Source organism: Boleophthalmus pectinirostris, unplaced genomic scaffold (assembly GCF_026225935.1).
Source record: "Boleophthalmus pectinirostris isolate CB_2022bp ecotype Guang Dong unplaced genomic scaffold, ASM2622593v1 HiC_scaffold_9, whole genome shotgun sequence".
Classification (NCBI taxonomy): Eukaryota; Metazoa; Chordata; class Actinopteri; order Gobiiformes; family Gobiidae; genus Boleophthalmus; species Boleophthalmus pectinirostris.
In genome coordinates, this window is record NW_026571541.1 from 14,631,288 (window position 1) to 14,652,684 (window position 21,397).

Below are 21,397 nucleotides of genomic sequence, written 5' to 3' on the forward strand. Positions count from 1 at the left end.
CAAGAAGCTACTGTAAAGAACATGCACTTCTTGATAGAGCCACAAGATGGCTGCGCTAAAGGAGGATCAGCGTGGACCTTTCGGCGTTATATCAAATCCTGACGGTGCCACAGGAACATACCCAGTTATTTTCAGCCTATGTGACTCCAGTTTTTAAAAGACAACATGATAATAGACTAAAGTTGAAATTATTAATTTTATGAATGTAGGACAACTAGTGAGAGAAGTATATTAATCAGTTTTACAGAGGTGTTTTAATCTATCTTATAATACTTATCAAAACAGTAGGCGTACATTCATATTATGATCATGAAGTAGACTACCAGAAATAAAACAAAACAAACTAACTAACTAACAAAAAGCTACATTTTCTCTTTGACTCTAATGTCCATGAACTGCACAAAGTCTCCCTCACCATCTCAGGCCTGGACTTTGAATTTTTCAAGCATGCTGAGCAAGTATCTGTTTCCACCACAGCCTGTCTGTGCGGGGGGATATGCCCTCTCTGATTCAGGTACTAGGCAACCAACCTACGTGCCCCTCATACTCCCAAGTTTCGGTCACATGATCAGCATTTGGTCAAAACCATGAGACCATGACTAGAAACTTGCTCTGACCTAATCTTTTTACATGAATGCAACATTTTACATTTTATGTTAGTTACTTTAGCACGTTATTGGATATGACTATTTTGTCACAAAAATGTGATTGTGAAAATTTTGTTTAACAAAGGCTAGACTGCCTGAGGGTGGTTTGACCAATCACTGGAACAACCACGGGAAACACAGATCAGTGGGACTGTGTTCCATCATGCTTTTCTGAGAACAGAAGGACTTAGACTATATCTTACAACCAAACCTTTCCTGAATGATCAACAGTTTCAGATGACAACAAGAACAACAGTGATGTTACAATAGTAATGTTTTGTACTGTTAAGTAAAAGTGACTATATATATATATTTTTTTTTTTCTTTCTTTTTGTGCTGTCATGCGATTAAAAAAAATGAGAGATTAATTAATTATGATCTGTAATTAATTAATCTAATTAATCTTTTTAATCTCACCTAAAAATTGCTGAGAAAAGCCTTCAATTTGAGGTATTTTCATTTAAATTCATTATTACATTATTGTGGCAGATCAAAAGACTGATAGAACAAAAAAAAGGTGACTTTATAAAGTCATTTATTGTTTAACAAATCTCTCCAAATTGGCTGTTGAGCCCAAGTCTCCATGAATAAGAAACTGTTTGCTGTAAAGTAGCAAAGACTAGGAAATCTGAACATGATAACTTTTGTCTACTTAAAGACAATAAAAAGTCCAGTCTTTCCTTAACCATATTAAAAATATTATTGATATAGAAATGCTATATATATGAGATCACTGGTTTTAGTCCTTCTTTTAGTCCTGGTTTAGACCTGCTTTAGTCCTACTTTAGTCCTAGTTTAGTCCTGGAATGGGTTAGTCCTGGTTTTAATCCTGGTGTTAGTTCTGGTTTAGTACTGGTTTAGTCCTGGTTTAGACCTGGTTTAGACCTGGTTTAGACCTGGTTTTAGTTCTGGTTTTAGTTCTGGTTTAGTCCTGGTTTAGTCCTGGTTTAGTCCTGGACTGGGTTAGTCCCGGTTTTAGTCTTTGTGTTAGTTCTGGTTTAGAGGCGCACAGGAGGAAGCGCGGTTTACGCATCGTATGCGAGAAAACGTACGCGGCGCACGGGAGCACGTCGGTGTCCGCGCAGTAACTATGGAAAGAAACGTGGTCCGCGCATTCTCAGGTTAATGACGATGATGAAGGTGTGTGTTTGTGTGTGTTTGTGTGCGTGTCCCCTCATGTGGCAGGTCACTATAGGACAGTAGTGCAGACATCATGAGCCTATGCAGGTTGTTTTCACCAGTGACATTTAAGTTGTAGGCCTCGTCCATTGTGCGACTGACGCCGCCAACGTCAACATGACGTTTACATCGCTCTTACTGCGCGCATTTTGTGTGGGTTTCCGGCAATGAGTGGAATTACCGAAATAAAAAAAAATTATAAATGTGTTTTTGTGTGTGTGTGTGTGTGTGTGTGTTGTTGTCCCAACAACACATAAAAACAGGTTTTATAATAAAGCAACTCGCAAACAGAAACAGTAAAGTTAGAGATTAAAAAAACATAACGCGCTAAATATGACTGTAATTCATTAATCGCAATTAACGCGATAATTTGACACCCCTAATATATATATATATAAGTGTGAGTCATATATATATATATATATATATATATATATATATATATATATATATATATATATATATATATATATATATATATATATATATATATATATATATATATTAATACATGTAAGCCATGAATGACTCACACTTGTCACCTGTGCTGTAAACGATCCGGTGGCTAATTGGTGGGAGCAGATGTGGTTAAATTGTCAGCATGTGGTCAGGTGGCACCTGGCGTTAGGTGACAGGATAACCTTTCAAATGTGCTGGGTGCATTGCACAGGTGTCATTTTAGTGAGTGACCAGGGCATGAGTAAGCCCTTTCAGGAAAAACATGTAATTTGTGGGATGGACAAAGATGCATTACACTTTTATGAAAAAAGACATTTAATTAAAAAAGACAAAAAAATGTTTATGACAAATACATGCACACATGAGAGCCTTCCCTTCTTGAGGGAACACCAAGCCTAACGACCACAATCATTTGGGATGACCTTCAAAGGTATTACTTAACCTTATTTACAAGACAGAAATAAGCAGAAATGTTTGTATTTGTTCCATCTAAACATTATCTAAAAATGCTATGTGATGTAAAAATATTTACTGGCAACCAAATATAAAAAAAACAAAAAACAAAACAAAACAGATAGTATTTAAAATTAGTGCATGACCTTATCACAAAAACATTTGTGTCACTTGTTAATATTTTTGTGAAGCAAAATATTTTCATAAATACAGAAAAAGAAAGTTTGGTCACTATCATCCTTCACAGTGAGTCTTTTTTCATTACTTTTCAGTCAGAGATAAGGTTTAAACAATGTCTGTTCTGTATGTTCCATTTTACACATAGTCTTTCCTCTCTAAAGCTGGCCCCCCTGCAGACCGAGGCACTGAATAGGCCATTCGAGATGGGTTGTACCGTGTCTCTCGCGGTGGACAGGAGCAGCACAGCAGTCCCCCTCCCAGGATCAGGAGAGCTGCTGCTGCCCATCCAATATACAGTGCAGCTCCCAGCTCTCTCCTCTGAGCATCTGTCAGGAGAGGGTTGTAGAAGTCCCTGATGATGGTGTTAGCTGACCAGCACACTGGGATGAGCTGCATGACGCCTGAGACAATGAAAAATACTCCGGAAATGATCATAACTTTGGCCTTGGATGCCTCATCATCAATGCAGTTGGTGCACTTGGCTCCAGCAATGGCAATGAGCACAGCTAAGATGGCCAGGAGAATGGAGATCACCGTGAGTGCCCGAGCAGCCTGGAGGTCCTGAGACAGGGCCAGCATGGAGTCGTACACTTTACACTGCATCTGCCCTGTGCTTTGGACCACACAGGTCATCCACAAACCCTCCCATATGATCTGCGCTGTTACTATGTTACTGCCAATGAAGGCAGTAACTCTCCACATGGGAAGAGCGCAAGCAACAATGGCAATAATCCATCCCAAAATGCACAAAGAAATGCCAATCAGCTCCAGACCTATGGACATCCTGAACAGCAGTCTTCTTCCTGTAGTCCTGAATGTGCGTGACACTTGTAAGAGGGATGTTGCCTGGACCACAGTATCCAGAGTTTATAAGGCAGGGCAGGTGCAGAGGAGGAGCCCGCAGCAGCTGACTTCAGCAAGGGGAGGAAGGACCTACCGAGTTGTGAAGACAACTATCAGTTTACAGGCTACTCTCATAATAGCCCTGGCCACAAAGAGGCCTTTGACAGCCCAACAGTGATGGAGGCACCCACCTGTAATTAGGTGTCAACACTGATTATAACTTTCTTGCTGTCTTTAAATGTAACCTAAACGATTTATGTTGCATGTCTACAGGTGTGGGTCACAGGAAAAGACAAGAAACAGGCCAGTGTGTGTTTGGGTTAAGTAAATAAACATATAAAAACATGTATTATTAGTTAAGTTTATTTATTTAAATTTGTGGAAACTTTTTTTTTTTTTTTTTACTTTTCATGAAAAGTTACTCAAACACAGCTGTGTTTTAAGTTTGGTTTTATTAGAAATAGTTTTGACTTTCACTCAGCAGGAGTACAGCCTTTGATGGCCTTTAATGAGCTGATCTGTCTGCAGAATGCCCTTGAATTTTTGGAGGGATGAGGCCATCTCCCAAGACACCTCCCCCTCAGCACTCAGTGACCTCAAGCTGATAACCCAGTCTCCCTGCTCCATGAAACAGACCCATTGTTTAATGCTGTGGCTCAGCACACAAAGTAGTGGTTCTTCTCAGAGCAGACTGAGCATATGGGAGACAGGCAAGTGAAACATGCACGTACTGGGACTTCCCGTCATCAACCTAATGGCAACAATGACGCACAAGGACTATACTACCAATGCACCTGCCAATGTTTTGTCTAAAACACAACTAACATAATATTGCTGTATGAGGATTTCACACAAAAAAATACAGTTTTATCTTTTATGTTAATATTTTATTTTAAAAGGTGTTCCCAGAGCTAACACTTGTTAACTTCAGAAAAATTTATGCTATAAAAAACAAATACTTATGAAGACACAAAAGAAAACAAATTGTTTTAATAAGATACAGTACTTTTTTTCTGTAAAAAAATTGACAGCAAGAACAAAAACAGCATAAATACAATGTTTTTAAAGAAAAAAGTCTTGACTATACAGTACAAAGCCCTGTTTGTGTCCATTCTAATGTTACCAAGCCCCAGTTCCTCACACATAGTCTCTCCTCTCAGGATAACTCGGGGCCACTGACCGTGTTTGAGAGTACACTACTTTGGATGGAGGCCTGTACCTCTTCTCAGTCTGTGGTGGGCAGCTGGAGCACAAGATGATCCCACCAATCAGAAGGAAGGCAGTGGCGGCCCATCCCAAATACAGCGCTGCTCCTATCTCCCTCTTATGCGCCTCAGGTGTCACTGGGTTGTAGAACTCCATGATGATTGTATGTGCTGACCAAGACACTGGGATCAGCTCCATCAGAGAAGCTATGATGAAGCAAGCTCCTGCTGCTATCATCACCCTAGCTTTAACCACCTCCTGGTCCACACAGTTGGTGCACTTTGCCCCCATTATCGACACCATCACACCTACAATGCCCAGGACTATAGAGATGACAGTGAGGGCACGGGCAGCCTGGAGGTCCCCACTCAAAGCCAACATGGAGTCATGCACTTTGCACTGCATTTGGCCAGTGCTCTGGACCACACAGTTCATCCAGATGCCCTCCCATGTGATCTGAGCGGTCACTATGTTCACCCCGATGAATGCTGATACCCTCCACATGGGTAAAGCACAAGAGACAATGGCAGAGATCCATCCTAAAACAGCCAGGGTAACACCAAGAATCTCAAGTCCAGCAGAAGGCATGATGGAGACCAAAGCTGTCCTACGGAGAGCTTGAATGGGATACACTGACTAGTGTACAGTCTCCAGCTAATATAAGCTTGCTTTAACACAAAGCTGAGGGTGGAGTCACTTGGTTATTGGTCAGGATGACTTTCAAATTATCTTCTGTTGAAGCTGATTTGGCCATCATGTTAGGCATGTTAGCAACCCTGGCTTAATGATTGAACTTGCTTTGAGTCCTGGTAGTTCACACACCTGTTTGGGTGAGGGGACAGCAAACAGAGAGGCAGTATCTGAGGTCAGTGTTGGTTAAAGCCTAACAGACCACACAAAGATAGAAGGGTGAATGATTGACAGGAGAAGAAATCGTAAAAGCTGTCTGCAGACTCTCCCTGTATCTGTAATAATCACTAAACTGTAAATAAGTAAAAGTCTATGCCAGTGAAACTACAATATTTTGAATCCAAGCATTAAAATATTTCCTTGATTATGGTATATGTGTCTCATAATTACAGTTTAGAAAATATAAGTTTGTAATACAACTGCAAAAAGCTAACTAATTTAAAATAAATAAATAATGTGATTTTTTTTGTGTGTTTTGTAGTTTTGCAACAGTTGTATTTTGTATGCAGGTCTTATTCTGTGTGTTGTTATCTTCTTCTAATACATACTGTGTATACTCCCTCTCCTCCCCACCTCTTTGAAGAAACCAAGAAAGTTTTCATCTATATTTGACTTTTGAAAACCCTAAAACTGAGCAAATTTTTAAAATATTTTTAAAATACAGTTATGTGCAAACCTCTTTCCTTCTGTTTGAGATCAGACCAGACCCCATTGTACACTGTTGCTTGGTGTTACTGTATCCCCCGTCTTTTATCAGCCTGAAGAATGGAATGTCTCCGAAATGTACCTGGTGCCCCACAGAGTTAATAAACACTGAGAGCTTTGCCCAATACAGCATGAATGCACCTCACCAAATTCTTCAGATAACTGTAACACACTGACCTAGAAAAAGTCTGGGGAAAGTAGTGTTTTCTGTTTGAATTTTGTTTAAGATTTCAGAAAATATACAGTGGAGTAAACTATAGGTGTAATTATCAGCTTTTGAGCTAAAGTATACAATGGCAAGTTTGTTCATCTTAATAATGCGTATTACTTGTAGACAAAATACTGTACCTCTGTAACTGTCTACTTGTTCATCTTAATAGTAATTCATGTCTCCCACTTTTGTTAATTAAATTAAATTGCCTCTTAATTATCTTTGGTGCTTCTGGTTAGTTTATTATGCAATGACAAAATTCCATTAGCTTGGGTAGAAGCATGTGCTCTGCTCTAGTGACTCATTGGTTGTGAGTATACTCAACTTTGCTTTGTTAATCCATGTGCACATGTCTCCAGGGCATGTGCTCACTAGAGACCTTCCAGCTTCCAGTGCGTTCTTATTCAATATTTAACATCAGTATTTTAAACTTATTTTCACTTGCACTTTATTTGAATCCACCCGTACTGAATTGAAGTTCTTTCACTCCACACTTAGATCTTTTTTCAGTTTAAGGTTTTTCAAAGCAGCACAACCAGTAAATCAATAGAGCTCTTTGTTTTTGTAAGACCACTCTGTCCCCCTCCTCACCGCTCTCCCTGACTAACTCTCATGAACAATGGAGCTTAGAAGGTGAACTTTTAAAACAAGCCACACACTGTTACAGGTTCTTCCAGTGAAATAAAATACTTGAGATTTTAAAAATGCAATACTTTCAGATGTTATTAGTTGATTTTCTTCATCTGAATCTTTCCAACACAAAAATACTTTAGAAAGAACATACAAGACACTGCAAAGTTGTAAATTTACTTTTAGCTGTAAAAAGAAAATATTTTACTAAATTTAGTTGTATAAATATATTATAGACAATGCATATTTACAATTTCTATTGACAGGGTCACATTGGCTTCCCACTTAAGGTTTTAATTTAAACTTCTGTACATAAAACTAATTATGAATTTCTTCATGTCTAAGGTCCCAGCAGTGTGAAGAGTGTCAAGAGTTTAACTGTAGGCTTTGTTGTTGTCATTCATCATCTTTTCCGGTAATAAATGCTTTGTCCTTCAGCAGTGCTCTATAGAATGTAGTTTGTTCACACATAGTCTCTTTTTGTGTACCCGTTGACTGTCACAGTCTTAAGAGCAGAGTAGTCCACTCGAGGTGGCACAGAGCCACTCTGTGCCCGGGCTGCCCTGGGAGGACAGGAGCAGCAGAGCAGTGCTCCACCGAGGATGAGCAAGCAGGAGGCAGCCCAGCCGAAGTACAGAGCGTTCCCAAACTCCCTCTTCCCAGTCTCCTCCAGCATGGGGTCGTAGAAGCCCATGACGATAGCATGTGCCGTCCAGGACACAGCCACCAGCATCAACAGTCCTGCCACAATAAAGGTGACTCCCGCAGCTACCATAAACCGAGGTTTACCATGCACATCCTGACTGCAGTTTGTGCACTTCGCCCCTGCTACTGACAGACCAATGCCAATAATGCACAGCACCATGGAGATGATGACCAGGGCCCGGGAAGCCTGTAGGTCCACAGGCAGCCCCAGCATGGAATCATGCACCCTGCAGTGCATCTGCCCCGTGCTCTGCACTGAGCAGTTCATCCAGAGGCCCTCCCAAATCACCTGAGAGATTACGATGTTCTGTCCAATGTATGCAGCCACTCTCCACATGGGCATACCACAGGCCACCATCACCCCCAGCCACCCAGCCACGGCCAGGATCATGCCCAGAATCTCCAGACCAGTGGAGGACATGGTGCTGCACAGAGCTGTCCTCTCAGGCCAGTGGATAAGGGTCCTCTGTCGGCAGGCAGCAGCCTCAGCCTCAGTGATAGATCAGATCACAGACTGAGGTCCTCTCATAGACTTAGGTAAGAGAGACGGAGAGAGAGAATCACACTTCTTTATACAGCTTAGACTGAAGGTGGAGTCAGCCTCAGATGGCATCATGTTTACATCCAGAGAGCAGCTTGGACTCATGTGTCCAAAGACAGTATCAAATATCAAAGTATTATTCCATATAGGTGCAGCATAATTCACAGTAGATTTACAAACTCATTTACTGAACAAAAATGGACAAAGAAATACAGAAATACACAGTATCAGTATATTTGTTTTTCAGCAATGTTAAACAATGTTTATAGTCTTATTGTTCTCATTATGTTCTCATTATCTCACACAATATCATGCTTTGAATGCCCCAGAGAAACACCTGTTCTATCACAGATAAAGGGGTTATTAAAGTGGCCAGACAGGTGAGCTCTGTCTCACTCCTCTCATTATCAGAGGTCATCAGGGGTCAGTAGCGCAAATGAACTTTGATCCTCAGTCTAACCCCTTACTAAGACTTCAGTGCACACACTGCAGAAAAAAACTGTATCTGAATACATCTGGGAATCGTTAGGCCTTTCAAACTCCTGCAGGGAGAAAGTCACGTCTACTTTTGGGCATTTTGGGTGGTGTATGTTCTGAACAACAGGAGGCGACAGAGTACAGTAGCCTGCACCATTACACTGAGATTATTAATTGTGCACAAATTTAATAGACCATATTTCTTAAAATGTTAAAAAAAGAAAAAAAAAAGAAAAAAAGGGGAAAAAAAGAAAGAAAACAGGAAACAGAAGTAATGCCAATAAGCATAACTGATTCATGTTTACACCAGCCATACACAACCATACCAATGTATTAAACTGATTGTGTAAAAGAAATGCTGCATTTAAATGTTTAATCAAATCATTCAATGCTGAACGAAAGTTCCAAGAATAGATGTGCAATTCACTAGAAAAACGCACATGCTCTCACTTGTAGAGCACTGAGGACATTGGGTTATTACACAGTGGGAGTGTTAGCCAGTCCAACCAGTTTCTGTGCGTATTCTCATGCAGCGGTAGGAAAAGCAAAAACGGCTGCCTATTTCAAATAAGGCAACCAATAAACAAAACAAGCTGCAGTATACTAAATGGCTATAAAAGCTAAATTAAAAGAAAAATCTGACAAAAGTAGTCATATGTTGTTGTTGTTTTATTTATTTTGAACTGCTGTTTCCTGTTTGCATCATGTGACACACTTCATCACCTCTGACTCACCTGACCATCTTTCACAGATACTACCAAAATAGTATTGACTGAAACTGTGACTGTACAAACACTATAGCCTCAGGCCTGACTAGGATGACACCATGAACCAAGATTTGACCAGACTGCCCACACAGACATAGTCATGGGGAAATACAACAATAATACATGACAGTGTAAAACCAGCCACTGTAGGCCTACATTTTACTGATTAGCTCGAAGAAAGCCGTTAAAAGGTGCCTAGACATGTCTCTGTTTTACCTGCTGCCACTTGTCACTTCTGTTGCCTCTGGCATTTTCTCATGCTGAAGTGCACACTCATACAACTGTTGTGCTATATTCACCTGTCAGTTCAAAAGAAATTGTTTCAGTTACTTCAACCACTAATGCCAATAGCAGTTATTTGGTTAATTTAGGTTTTAGATTTAGATTTTTAGATTTAGATGCTCAATTAAAATCTCTCTATCCTTTTGAAGTTCTCAAGATGTTGTGTATAATAGGAAGCCAAAGCCAATGAATCACTTTGTACACTGAAGGGTCATTCAGATTTTGTGCCGAATTATATTAAATTGTAAGGGCACATAAGGTCGAAGACAAATCTCTACCTCATCCCATCTTTCTTCAGATACTTAATTGTTCGAATTCCTCCTAATCTCTTGCTCCTTGTGTGTGGAACTCTATCTCCCCAGATACCTCTGAGTAGCTTAGTGACTTTACCTGGACAAAATAGAGGCTTTATATTCTTAATGATACTTCTGGACCCTTAACACAGTGTCCATTCATGCCTTGGACAATCTGATACTCTGGTTTGACCAACTCCTTCTCTCCTGTCCCAGTTTGTTGCAGTCAGCTGGATTCAGTGACATGTTCTGTGCCAACTTCTCAGCATCTCTATCCTCATGTATTTCTGAACTGGACAATAGCAGTAATTAGTTAGAAGGGAGACCTGATTTTACAGTGTGCAGGAGCTTATGGGGGACACTTTCACTGCTTCAGACCCAAGAACAGCCACAAGGTAGGCAAAATTTTACACTTGCTTTTCTCATGAAGCATATCTGAAATATACTGTATCTGTGTGTATTGTTGTAGTACGTTTGTGGTCTGTGTGTGCAGTGCAAAGCTTAACATGTTATTTTGACTTAAATATACTGATTTTCTTACCTATCTTTCTTAATTAATATATTTTTATGACTTAAACTACTTTGGTTATGCATATTAACTTAGCAAAGGGAAATTTAATAGTACTGTAAGGCTTTTATTTTTTATTTACTGGCTGAAATAGGCTTCCATAATTTATTGACTGTTTTGTGACTGTGAAATTTGCTGAGGTTGTTTTATGTCTTCAAATCATACTCAAAAAGATTAGAACCATAACTTCAGCACTGATTATGTCCAGATCTCTGCCCTGAAGTGTGTAAAGGATTATACAGAATGGAGCTCTGTTTGGACACACTAACACAGGAACTTCAACTTAAAAAAACATCTTCCCACCAAGTTACAGTTAGTATGTCAAGCAAAAGTACATTTAACTAGTCCATAGCTAAACTCATGTAAGGATAAAACATGTCTTTCTAGAATAAGACATTCATAGCTCAAAACCTGGTACAGAATCATAATAAAGGTTCTTTAGAATTTATACTTCTGCAGCTTTTTTGCTGTAAAGTAGCTTTCTAAATCTGATTCTTTTGTAACATGTACATATTGGTGTATGATAAGTTATACATACAGTGTTGTATAAATAGTAAATTAGTGCTAATTATTAATGGAAGCTGTCAAAATGTTGCTTTACTTATTGTGTACTGTTTGCTTTAGACCTTTCATCTTGACATGGGCAAATGTATATTTTAGAAATTTTCTTAACCATTAACACGTTTCAAAACAAGAGGAAAACATAAAAAAATCTGAAGGTGTGGCCAAACTTGACTCAAGAGTATGTCATGCACTTAACGAAAAAACCTGGTTGACATGATGAAGCATGTCGCACCTGGGAATAAGGGGGGGACTTGCATCACGTCACAACTTTATATGACAATGTTTGAGCCCAACCCCATTTAAGAGTATAAAAGACCCACTCCAAACTTACCTGCACATTGTACCTGGACTTCTGAAGAACAAACTTTGCTAACACTCTAGGACATTTTACCACTGAACAAAAAGATGGTGGCTGCTGGCTTTCAGATTATGGGCATTGCCCTGGCCATTATTGGATGGATTGGAGTCATCATAGTATGTGCTATACCTCAATGGAGAGTGACTGCCTTCGTTGGACAGAACATAGTGACTGCTCAAACGACATGGGAGGGCATCTGGATGACATGTGTGGTGCAGAGCACGGGGCAGATGCAGTGTAAGGTGTATGACTCCATGCTGGCTCTGGGGCAGGACCTACAGGCTGCCCGAGCTCTTATCATCATCTCCATTTTGGTGGGCATTTTTGGGATTTTCCTGGCCATCGCTGGAGGGAAGTGCACCAACTGTGTGGAGGATGAGGCAGCTAAGGCCAAAGTGTGTGTGGCAGCAGGAGTCATCTTCATCATCAGTGGGATCCTGTGCCTGGTGCCCGTGTGCTGGACGGCCAACACTGTGGTCAGAGAATTCTACAACCCCATGCTGATGAACTCTCAGAAGAAAGAGCTCGGAGCCGCCCTCTTCATTGGCTGGGGCGCCTCTGCTCTACTCCTCATTGGTGGGGGGATTCTCTGTGCAAACTGCCCTCCCAAGGATAACTATAACTCTGCCAAATACACTGCCTCTCGAGCCACTGCTCCCAAGGACTATGTGTGAGGAAAAGAATTCTTTTTTTTACAAAGACTTGATGTATATAGTCTGCTCCTGGAAATATTTTATGTGTACCATTTTAATTTCATCATTTATTTGAAACAGTAACACTGCAAAAAAAAAAGGGAAGTGCCACACCCAGATGTAACTGGATGGAGAAGGGACTTCAAATGCATAGCCTACTATTGAAAATGTTTTATGTCTTTTTCAGTCATTTATATTATGTCCATTGTCAGCAATTTGTGCTGTAAATAAATGTTTAATTGAAATATTTTTGAATTTGCCATGTTTTTTATAGAATACTGTGCATATTTTTCTTAATAAAATATTTAATATTCATGTTTATAAAATACAGTTTTGTAGCAACTGGTCAAAATCGTACATATAGTAGTAGTATAGTAGTTTGCCACGTTCATAGGCTACTTCTATACATCTACACACTTTTATGTAGAATACATGTTCACACAATTACAGTTATTTTTAATCTCATGAGTAGTTACAAAGGATAGTGTAGTGTCTTAGTAGTGAAATAGAAAGAAAAACCATTAACTACCCAATGGCATTGTTTTCCTATGAAAGCCTATTCAGAGCACTTTTACATTTCTGTTCCATGCAATACCACTTAAAATGTATTATTGTATTATTTTGCAAAAAAGCTCTCTAAGTGTTAACTTTAACGTTAATTTAATAAATGTATACACTATAAATAATAAATCTTTAAATGTTTAGCCATTGGGTCTAACCTTGAGCCTGTATATTGCACAGTCAGCACTAAAGGTCAGTTGGTCTGTTTGTTGGTAAACTGCTTTTGGCCAATGGAGGCTGAGAAACGCTGCCCTCATGTTTTTGGCACTGCTTGTCACACAACACTCTATAAATACACCGTCAGTGGCAGCTCTTTGTTTTTTTCTTCTTTTGGGGTCTGTGTGGAGAAGGCAGCAGGATGGTATCCCAGGGGATTCAGATGATTGGCATCTGCATGTCTGTTATTGGGTGGCTGATGGTGGTGGTGGTGTGTGCTCTGCCCATGTGGAAGGTAACTGCTTTCATCGGGGCCAACATCATTACGGCTCAGACCATCTGGCAGGGCATGTGGATGAACTGTGTGGTGCAGAGCACAGGGCAGATGCAGTGTAAGGTTTATGACTCCATGCTGGCACTGCCCCAGGACCTGCAGGCTGCTCGAGCTATGGTCATCATCTCCATCCTGGCCGGGATAGTGGGAGTCATTCTGGGCATTGCAGGTGCCAAATGCACCAACTGCATTGAAGAGGAGCGAGCCAAGGCCAAGACATGCATCCTGTCTGGAGTCCTGTTTATTGTATCAGGGCTACTCTGTCTCATCCCTGTATCCTGGACTGCCAACACCATTGTCCATAACTTCTACAATCCCATGCTGCTGGAGACCCAGAGGTATGAGCTTGGAGCCTCCCTGTACATCGGCTGGGCTGCTGCTGCCCTACTGCTCATGGGAGGAGGACTCATGTGCTGGAACTGCCCTCCCAAAGAACAATACCCCAACTATGGCCCTAAATTCACTCCTGTCAAGTCAGCCTCCTCACAAAGGGAATATGTGTAGGATAAGGCATGGGGGAGTGGCCTGGCTGATTTTTATTCTTTTGAGTTGTAGCCTTCATCCTTGTTCGAAAGAAAGCAGGGAGCAGCTACCTAAATAAGACCAATTTGAACTGTGTAGAAAACTCTAAATCAAGGGAAATATAAACCATGCTATTTTATTAAAAGTGTACATCACCGTATATTGTAAAACTTTAAAGGCGTAGTATAAATATTTTAACATTCCATTTCTGTGCAATGTTGTTACTGTTGCTGTGGACTACATCATTCAAACAATTATTTCTTAAAAGTTAATACACTACTTTTCTTCTTAGCATTTTCAGACAATGTGCTTTTATTGTAAATAAATTATTTTCTCACCAAACTGCATGGCATTCTTTTTCTGAAGACGAGCTGAATTTCCTGTATCAAACCAGTCAATAGTATCATGTTACATGTTTGTGTTTAACAGTGTTAAAACAACTTATCATTTTATTGAGATTAAAAGGATTTATATGGGACAACAGCAGAATAGACAAGTTAGTGAGTGAGTTACGTGAGTGGTAATTGGATTACAGTTACTTTGCTGAAATAAATGGATTACAAGGCAGTATTTTCCTGTTTTCACATTTTGTGCTACATCTCATTTATTTATTTATTTATTCGGTAATTCCACTCATTGCCGGAAACCCAAACAGAACGCGGCACTAAGAGCGATGTAAATGTCTTGTTAACTTTCATGGCGTCAGTCACACAATGGACGAGGTCGAAGAGCCAGTAGAACAGAGCCAACAGTTCACAGGGGTCCGATCGATCAAGCAGTAACGGAGGGAAACAGGGGCAGATTTTTTACATTCAAATAGCTCTTATTCAGAAACTAGAGGGACTATTGAAATAAGTAAGGTATCAGAATGTAGGAAAGAGTTAACAATCCAACAGGGTAAAGTTAAACCTGCGATATTCTCTCAAGTTGTTGACAAAAAATCGGTAACGGAGGGAATGAAATATGCAGCACTTTTTGGGCAATAAATATAAACAGCGATAACTAGCGGTTCTCACTTACATATCCTTAACAAACTGGTTTGAATATTTGCTTCATATAGTTTTCTACCATATGGTACAAGATTAGGTTGAAAAACCTCTTACTTTTTGAGTAATGAGATTTTTAATTAAGAAAGGGAAAAGTAACGGAGGGGAAATTGTGCAAGCAAGTAGAAGGTGCATGATTTTGCATAATTTTTCAGCTTTTTTCTTCCGAATACTTTAATATTACTTCAAAATGAAAGGTAACTATTTCTATAAAATATGTCAGTCCTTCCAAGCTAATTTTTATCATTTTAAATACATTTCAAATCATGTACCTTCATCAACAGTTCAAAGATCGAATAACACGAGATATGATGAAATACATCAGTTTATTAACATGATTTGCAGGTCTTTGAAATTTGGGAAATAATTTTTGTTCCATATTGCATACATGGTCTGTTTAAAACGTATGTAACTTTAGAACCAAAAATGGTACAGAAAAAAGGTAAACAGTTTCATAAACTAGAGTACATATGCTATCTGTTGAATACATTTTTATATCAGATGCATTAACTTGAATTTTTGGCCTCGCTGTATACTTCTGCTTGACCGGGCCCACAGGTAAAAATGCATTCATGTCTTGGAAATTCTTCTCCCGACATGAGATATAAAAGAAAATAATAAATATAAAATCGCCTACAACTTAAATGTCAAACTGGCGCTACTGGCACTGGTGAAAAACACCTGCATAAATTCATGATATCTGCACTACTGTCCTGTAGTGACCTGGCCCATGAGGGGACGCGCACACAAACACACACACACAAACACACACCTTCATCATCGTCATCAACCTGAGAATGCGCGGACCACTTCTCCTACCATAGATACTGCGCCGACACCGACGTCCTCCTGCACGCTGCCTGTGGACCGTGTTTTCTCATGTACGCTGAGTAGACCGCGCTCCCTCCTGTGCGCCTCTAAACCAGAACTAACACCAGGACTAAAACCGGGGCTAACCCAGTCCAGGATTAGACCAGGACTAAACCAGGTCTAAACCAGGACTAAACCAGGACTAAAACCAGGACTAATACCAGGACTAAAACCAGGACTAAAACCAGTGATCTCATATAGAAAGCATTTCTCTATCAATAATATTTTAAAGAAGGAAAGACTGGGCTTTTTATTGTCTTTAAACAGACAAAACATCTAAGGTTAAGATTTCCTAGTCTTTGCTACTTTACAGCAAACAGTTGCTTATTCATGGAGACTTGGGCTCAACAGCCAATTTGAAAAGAACAGACAAGAATTTGCAGTATGTGGTTGCTACATTCATGTAGTTTTAAAAAGCATGACAATATCAAGCAATGCAAAGTATTCAGATTACATTACTCCTACCTTAATCTGTAGGGGAATACATACATACATACATATATGTGTGTATATATATATATATATATATATATATATATATATATATATATATATATATATATATATATATATATATATATATATATATATATTAGTGCTGTCATGCGATTAAAAAAAATGAGAGATTAATTAATTATGATCTGTAATTAATTAATCTAATTAATCTCATTTTAATCTCACCTAAAAATTGCTGAGAAAAGCCTTCAATTTGAGGTATTTTCATTTAAATTCATTATTACATTATTGTGGCAGATCAAAAGACTGATATAGATTTTTAAAAAAGTGACTTTATAAAGTCATTTATTGTTTAACAAATCTCTCCAAATTGTCTGTTGAGCCCAAGTCTCCATGAATAAGAAATTGTTTGCTGTAAAGTAGCAAAGACGAGGAAATCTGAACATGATAACTTTTGTCTACTTAAAGACAATAAAAAGTCCAGTCTTTCCTTAACCATATTAAAAATATTATTGATAGAGAAATGCTTTATATATGAGATCACTGGTTTTAATCCTTGTTTTAGTCCTGGTTTAGACCTGCTTTAATCCTAGTTTAGTCCTGGAATGGATAATCCTGTTTTAGTCCTGGTGTTAGTTCTGGTTTAGTCCTGGTTTAGACCTGGTTTTAGTTCTGGTTTAATCCTGGTTTAGTCCTGGTTTAGTCCTGGTTTAGACCTGGTTTTAGTTCTGGTTTTAGTTCTGGTTTAGTCCTGGTTTAGTCCTGGTTTAGACCTGGTTTAGACCTGGTTTTAGTTCTGGTTTTAGTTCTGGTTTAGTCCTGGTTTAGTCCTGGACTGGGTTAGTCCTGGTTTTAGTCTTGGTGTTAGTTCTGGTTTAGAGGCGCACAGGAGGAAGCGCGGTTTACTCAGCGTACGCGAGAAAACACGATCCACACGCGGCGCACGGGAGCACGTCGGTGTCCACACAGTAACTACAGAAGGAAACGTGGTCCGCGCGTTCTCAGGTTAATGACGATGATGAAGGTGTGTGTTTGTGTGTGTTTGTGTGTGTGTGTTTGTGTGCGTGTCCCCTCATGTGGCAGGTCACTATAGGACAGTAGTGCAGACATCATGAGCCTATGCAGGTTGTTTTCACCAGTGACATTTAAGTTGTAGGCGATATTATATTTGTTATTTTCTTTTATATTTCACGTCGGGAGAAGAATTTCCAAGACACGAATGCGTTTTTACCTGTGCACTGCTGACTCTGTTCTACTGGCTCTACGACCTCGTCCTGACGCCGCCAACGTTAACGTGACGTTTACATCGCTGTTACTGCGCGCGTTTTTTGTGGGTTTCCGGCAATGAGTAGAATTACCGAAATAAAAAAATGTGTAAATGTGTTTGTGTGTGTGTGTGTGTGTGTGTGTGCTGTTGTCCCAACAACACATAAAAACAGGTTTTATAATAAAGCAACTCGCATACAGAAACACTAAAGTTAGAGATTAAAAATGAGATTAACGCGATTAAAAAACATAACGCGCTAAATATGACTGTAATTAATTAATCGCAATTAACGCGATAATTTGACACCCCTATATATATATATATATATATATATATATATATATATATATATATATATATATATATATATATATATATATATATATATATATATATATATATATATATATATTTACAACGGAACATGTAGCATTAGTGAAATCATAGCAAAAAAACTACAAAAAATTTGCCCAAAAAGGAGAGGGAAGAAGAAAATGTATTTAACCCCAACCCCCTCCTCTTTAATACAATGATCTTTTTTTTCACATTTTTTAGACTTTTTACATTAAACTATATGAACTATTTACAAGTGCGAACAAAGAGTCACTGTTATAGTTTGGTAACATAACAATACATAAGGAAACCAACAATGGTAACAGACAGCAGATACAAGTAATGCTAATGGACATCACATACCAGCAATGGTAAGGAAACAACAAGCATAAAACAGCACTACTAACACTGCCGGTGTTATTCTAATATTAAGACCCTCTCTATATATACTGTGACCAGACCGTATGTTTATATAACAGCTTGAATTTATGGATATTTTGGCATTGCTTGAGATGTGTATCCAGACTGTTCCAGAGTTTTACACCACATATAGACACACAGAAACTTTTACAGGCATAGTTCGACCATTGGGCAATTTAAAATTAGAAATTTGAAAAATGATCATCTCTCTCTATCATTTTGAACGGGCTTTGTAGATTACTTGGTAGTAAATTGTTGAATGCTCTAAATAAAATTACTAGTGTAGAATATTTTACAAGGTCAGGAATCTTTAGGAGCTTGGGTTGCATAAAAAGACTATGGATGTGTTCTAAAAATCCAACTTTATGGATAATTCACAAAGCTTGTTTCTGTAATATAATGAATAGATTAAGTGTTATTAAAGCCTGATCTCATCAGACCTCTTAAGATAAGCAGGGCAGTACCTGGTTAGTACTTGGACAGGAGACTCATGGGAATTCCAGTGGAAAAAACTGTACAAGATTATTGCAGTATTGTTATTATTATAACTACTTTGTTTCCTTGTACTGCCACAATTTGCGCAGCAAAACTTGAATTTCTCCCTACATCAATAAATTATCTCTCTCTATCTCTTTTTTTGTATTAAAAGTTTTTGCCCCGCTCCTATTCGTTTTTAGTCAACTAATAGACTGGCAGGATATGTATAACTGACCAGGAATTTCTTTAGTCAATTAAAGCCCTAATATTTACTTAATTTCTATGAGTGGTGTAACTTTAAAAGCAAATGTATTTTGTGACTGCAGTTTTCTACAAGTCTAATAGATAATCTCACCAATTTAGAGCTATTTAGGACAGCTTTGATTTATGACATTTAAGCCAGTGGATATCTTGAACACTGCATTTAATACTTTGACATGTATGTTAATCATTATGGTTCTCTAGTAAATATACCAATTGATCAAGAGCTGTAGATACTCATTAACAGACTATTGGCCACTAGTTTCAGTGTCTTTCAACCTGATACAGACCTCAGATCCCTCTCATTATTGCATGGTGCTTGTCAATCTGCACAAGAAAAAGACCGATTTGGTTTAAAAGCTCTGCCACTCCTCCAACTCACACAACAAGAATCTTGTCAGTCCAGAGTAACTAGTCAGACCAGGGGACATCCTGTAGTGCAACACTCACAAACAACAAGTAACTCCCCAGCTGGGTGTTATTTTGGCTCTGAGCTCTCCAGCCAGACACACAGAGCCAAGATGGGGAGAGTAGGGAAGGAGGTAGCAGGCCAAGTCCTCAGCTTCATTGGCCTGGTCGGGGTGTCTGTAACCTGTGGGGTGCCCATGTGGAGGGTGACTTCTTACATCGGGGCCAACATTGTGACGGGGCAAATCGTGTGGGATGGCCTGTGGATGAACTGTGTGATGCAGAGTACTGGACAGATGCAGTGCAAGCTCAACGAATCCCTGATGAAAATGAGCAGAGACCTTCAAGCAGCACGAGCTCTCATAATCATCTCCTTGGTGGTTGGATTCATTGGATTCATGATTTCATTCCTCGGTGCCAAATGTACGAGCTGTTTGAAGAAGGAAGCGTCCATGGCTAACGTTGTCATTATATCAGGTTGCCTCATAATCTTAGCTGCTGTTTTGGATTTGATCCCTGTGTGCTGGTCAGCTGCCTATACCATCACGGACTATCAAAATCCTCTGACCATAGAAACACAGAAGAGGGAGATTGGAGCATCTATTTACATTGGCTGGGCTTCTGCAGCTTTTCTTCTTATTGGGGGAATCATCCTCACAACTTCATGTCCTCCTCAAAGGTCATTCTATGGTTACCCGGGTTACCCACCACAACCTGGAGTATACCCATACACAGCGCCACCAAACCAGGGAGGGTACAGGCCAGTCTACACTCCAGTGAGCCAGCCATACAGTGGATCTTATGTGCCCAGTAAGCCCTATGCAGCACCCTCAGCTTACTCTGGTGGACAGTACATCTAAAAATGAACTATGAAAGACTTTTAAGGGACTTTTTGTGTACATGACCGGCATGGTCAGAGGCTGTATTACTGTGAAAAAGACCATCTTTTGTAATCATTTTTTTTTCTAGAAGAAAAGAAGGAAAATGTTAAAAACCTCTCTTTTTGTGTAACCAAGAATATTTTGTAGCCAGAATAAATCAGATATTTGCACTGTAAATAGGGAAAGTATAACAGAAACAGAAATACCTAAAATAGTAATTTCTCCTTCTGGAAATTCCCTGTTCAGTAATTACTTAATAGCACTGCAGTACTCATGTAATTAAATTAAAGTTTTTACTATAAAATCCAAAGTTGTATATAATCTCTGTATTGCGCATCTTTTGTATATACTGATGATTTTTTTAGTTTATCATTTTACATGCTGTACAAAAACATGTAATAAAATGTATTATATTGTACTGCTTCAGCGAGTGTGCAACTAAAATTTAAAATTATTATCTGCATTTAAGGCAAGCCTCTGGCTAAAAATTATTAATTTTAAAGATGGTTTTGTTTTATTTATTTATTTTTTACATGCATGAACATGCATTTTTATTTTCATTTAGAAAGAAGGGGAGGAAAATATTCACAATAAAACATGCTTTCGAAAAGTGCAAGAGTGAGTGAGTGAGGAGATGAGCTGAGCCACTGAGCCATTTTCCCTTTAGAAAATTACAAATTGTCTTGTGCATGTAAGCAATGCATTAAAAGTTCGTAAATAAATAATAAATTAGTAAACAAAAATGTTGAAATAATGGGATAGCAGGATAATAGGATTGGAAATTATGAAAAAAGGTAAATTATTATATACATTTTGACTGACTTAAAATTTAATTTGAGTAACACAAGCATTTGCAAGTTTCAAAGTGAGATTGTTTGACTTAAAATGTAAGCTTTGGATACAGGATAGTTATTAGAAACTGTGTTTCAAACATTAACAATATCCCTCATTGGCC

At 38.8% G+C, this 21,397-nt stretch overlaps 4 protein-coding genes across 4 annotated transcripts; 2 read left to right on the forward strand and 2 right to left on the reverse strand.

Moving 5' to 3' along the window:
- Positions 1-2,966: 2,966 nt before the first annotated feature.
- LOC110163655 (uncharacterized) lies at positions 2,967-5,702 on the reverse strand. Its single transcript, XM_055147874.1, has 2 exons — positions 4,905-5,702; positions 2,967-3,764 (listed from the first exon to the last, which is right to left on the reverse strand). Exons 1-2 carry the CDS (start codon positions 5,553-5,555, stop codon positions 3,054-3,056), a joined length of 1,362 nt encoding a protein of 453 aa, XP_055003849.1. The 5' UTR covers positions 5,556-5,702; the 3' UTR covers positions 2,967-3,053.
- A 1,964-nt stretch (positions 5,703-7,666) lies between these two features.
- Positions 7,667-8,329, reverse strand: LOC110163570 (claudin-4-like). The gene has a single exon (XM_020928555.1). The coding sequence runs from the start codon at positions 8,327-8,329 to the stop codon at positions 7,667-7,669; it is 663 nt and encodes a 220-aa protein (XP_020784214.1).
- A 3,421-nt stretch (positions 8,330-11,750) lies between these two features.
- LOC110163572 (claudin-4-like) lies at positions 11,751-12,699 on the forward strand. The gene has a single exon (XM_020928557.2). The coding sequence runs from the start codon at positions 11,806-11,808 to the stop codon at positions 12,430-12,432; it is 627 nt and encodes a 208-aa protein (XP_020784216.1). The 5' UTR covers positions 11,751-11,805; the 3' UTR covers positions 12,433-12,699.
- Positions 12,700-13,352: 653 nt separating this feature from the next.
- Positions 13,353-20,860, forward strand: LOC110163531 (uncharacterized). Its single transcript, XM_020928490.2, has 2 exons — positions 13,353-14,003; positions 19,592-20,860. The coding sequence occupies exons 1-2, from the start codon at positions 13,370-13,372 to the stop codon at positions 20,419-20,421; spliced, it is 1,464 nt and encodes a 487-aa protein (XP_020784149.2). The 5' UTR covers positions 13,353-13,369; the 3' UTR covers positions 20,422-20,860.
- The last annotated feature ends 537 nt before the right edge of the window (positions 20,861-21,397 follow it).

Excerpts from the sequence above, each read along its gene's own strand:
- LOC110163655 (XM_055147874.1), bottom strand. The coding sequence starts at position 5,555 with ATGCCTTCTGCTGGACTTGAGATTCTTGGTGTTACCCTGGCTGTTTTA. Across the intron at positions 3,765-4,904 it reads ATCCTGAGAGGAGAGACTAT|GCAACATCCCTCTTACAAGT; the intron begins GTGTGAGGAACT and ends ACTGTGGTCCAG.
- LOC110163570 (XM_020928555.1), bottom strand. The coding sequence starts at position 8,329 with ATGTCCTCCACTGGTCTGGAGATTCTGGGCATGATCCTGGCCGTGGCT.
- LOC110163572 (XM_020928557.2), top strand. The coding sequence starts at position 11,806 with ATGGTGGCTGCTGGCTTTCAGATTATGGGCATTGCCCTGGCCATTATT.
- LOC110163531 (XM_020928490.2), top strand. The coding sequence starts at position 13,370 with ATGGTATCCCAGGGGATTCAGATGATTGGCATCTGCATGTCTGTTATT. Across the intron at positions 14,004-19,591 it reads CTCACAAAGGGAATATGTGT|TGCAACACTCACAAACAACA; the intron begins AGGATAAGGCAT and ends GACATCCTGTAG.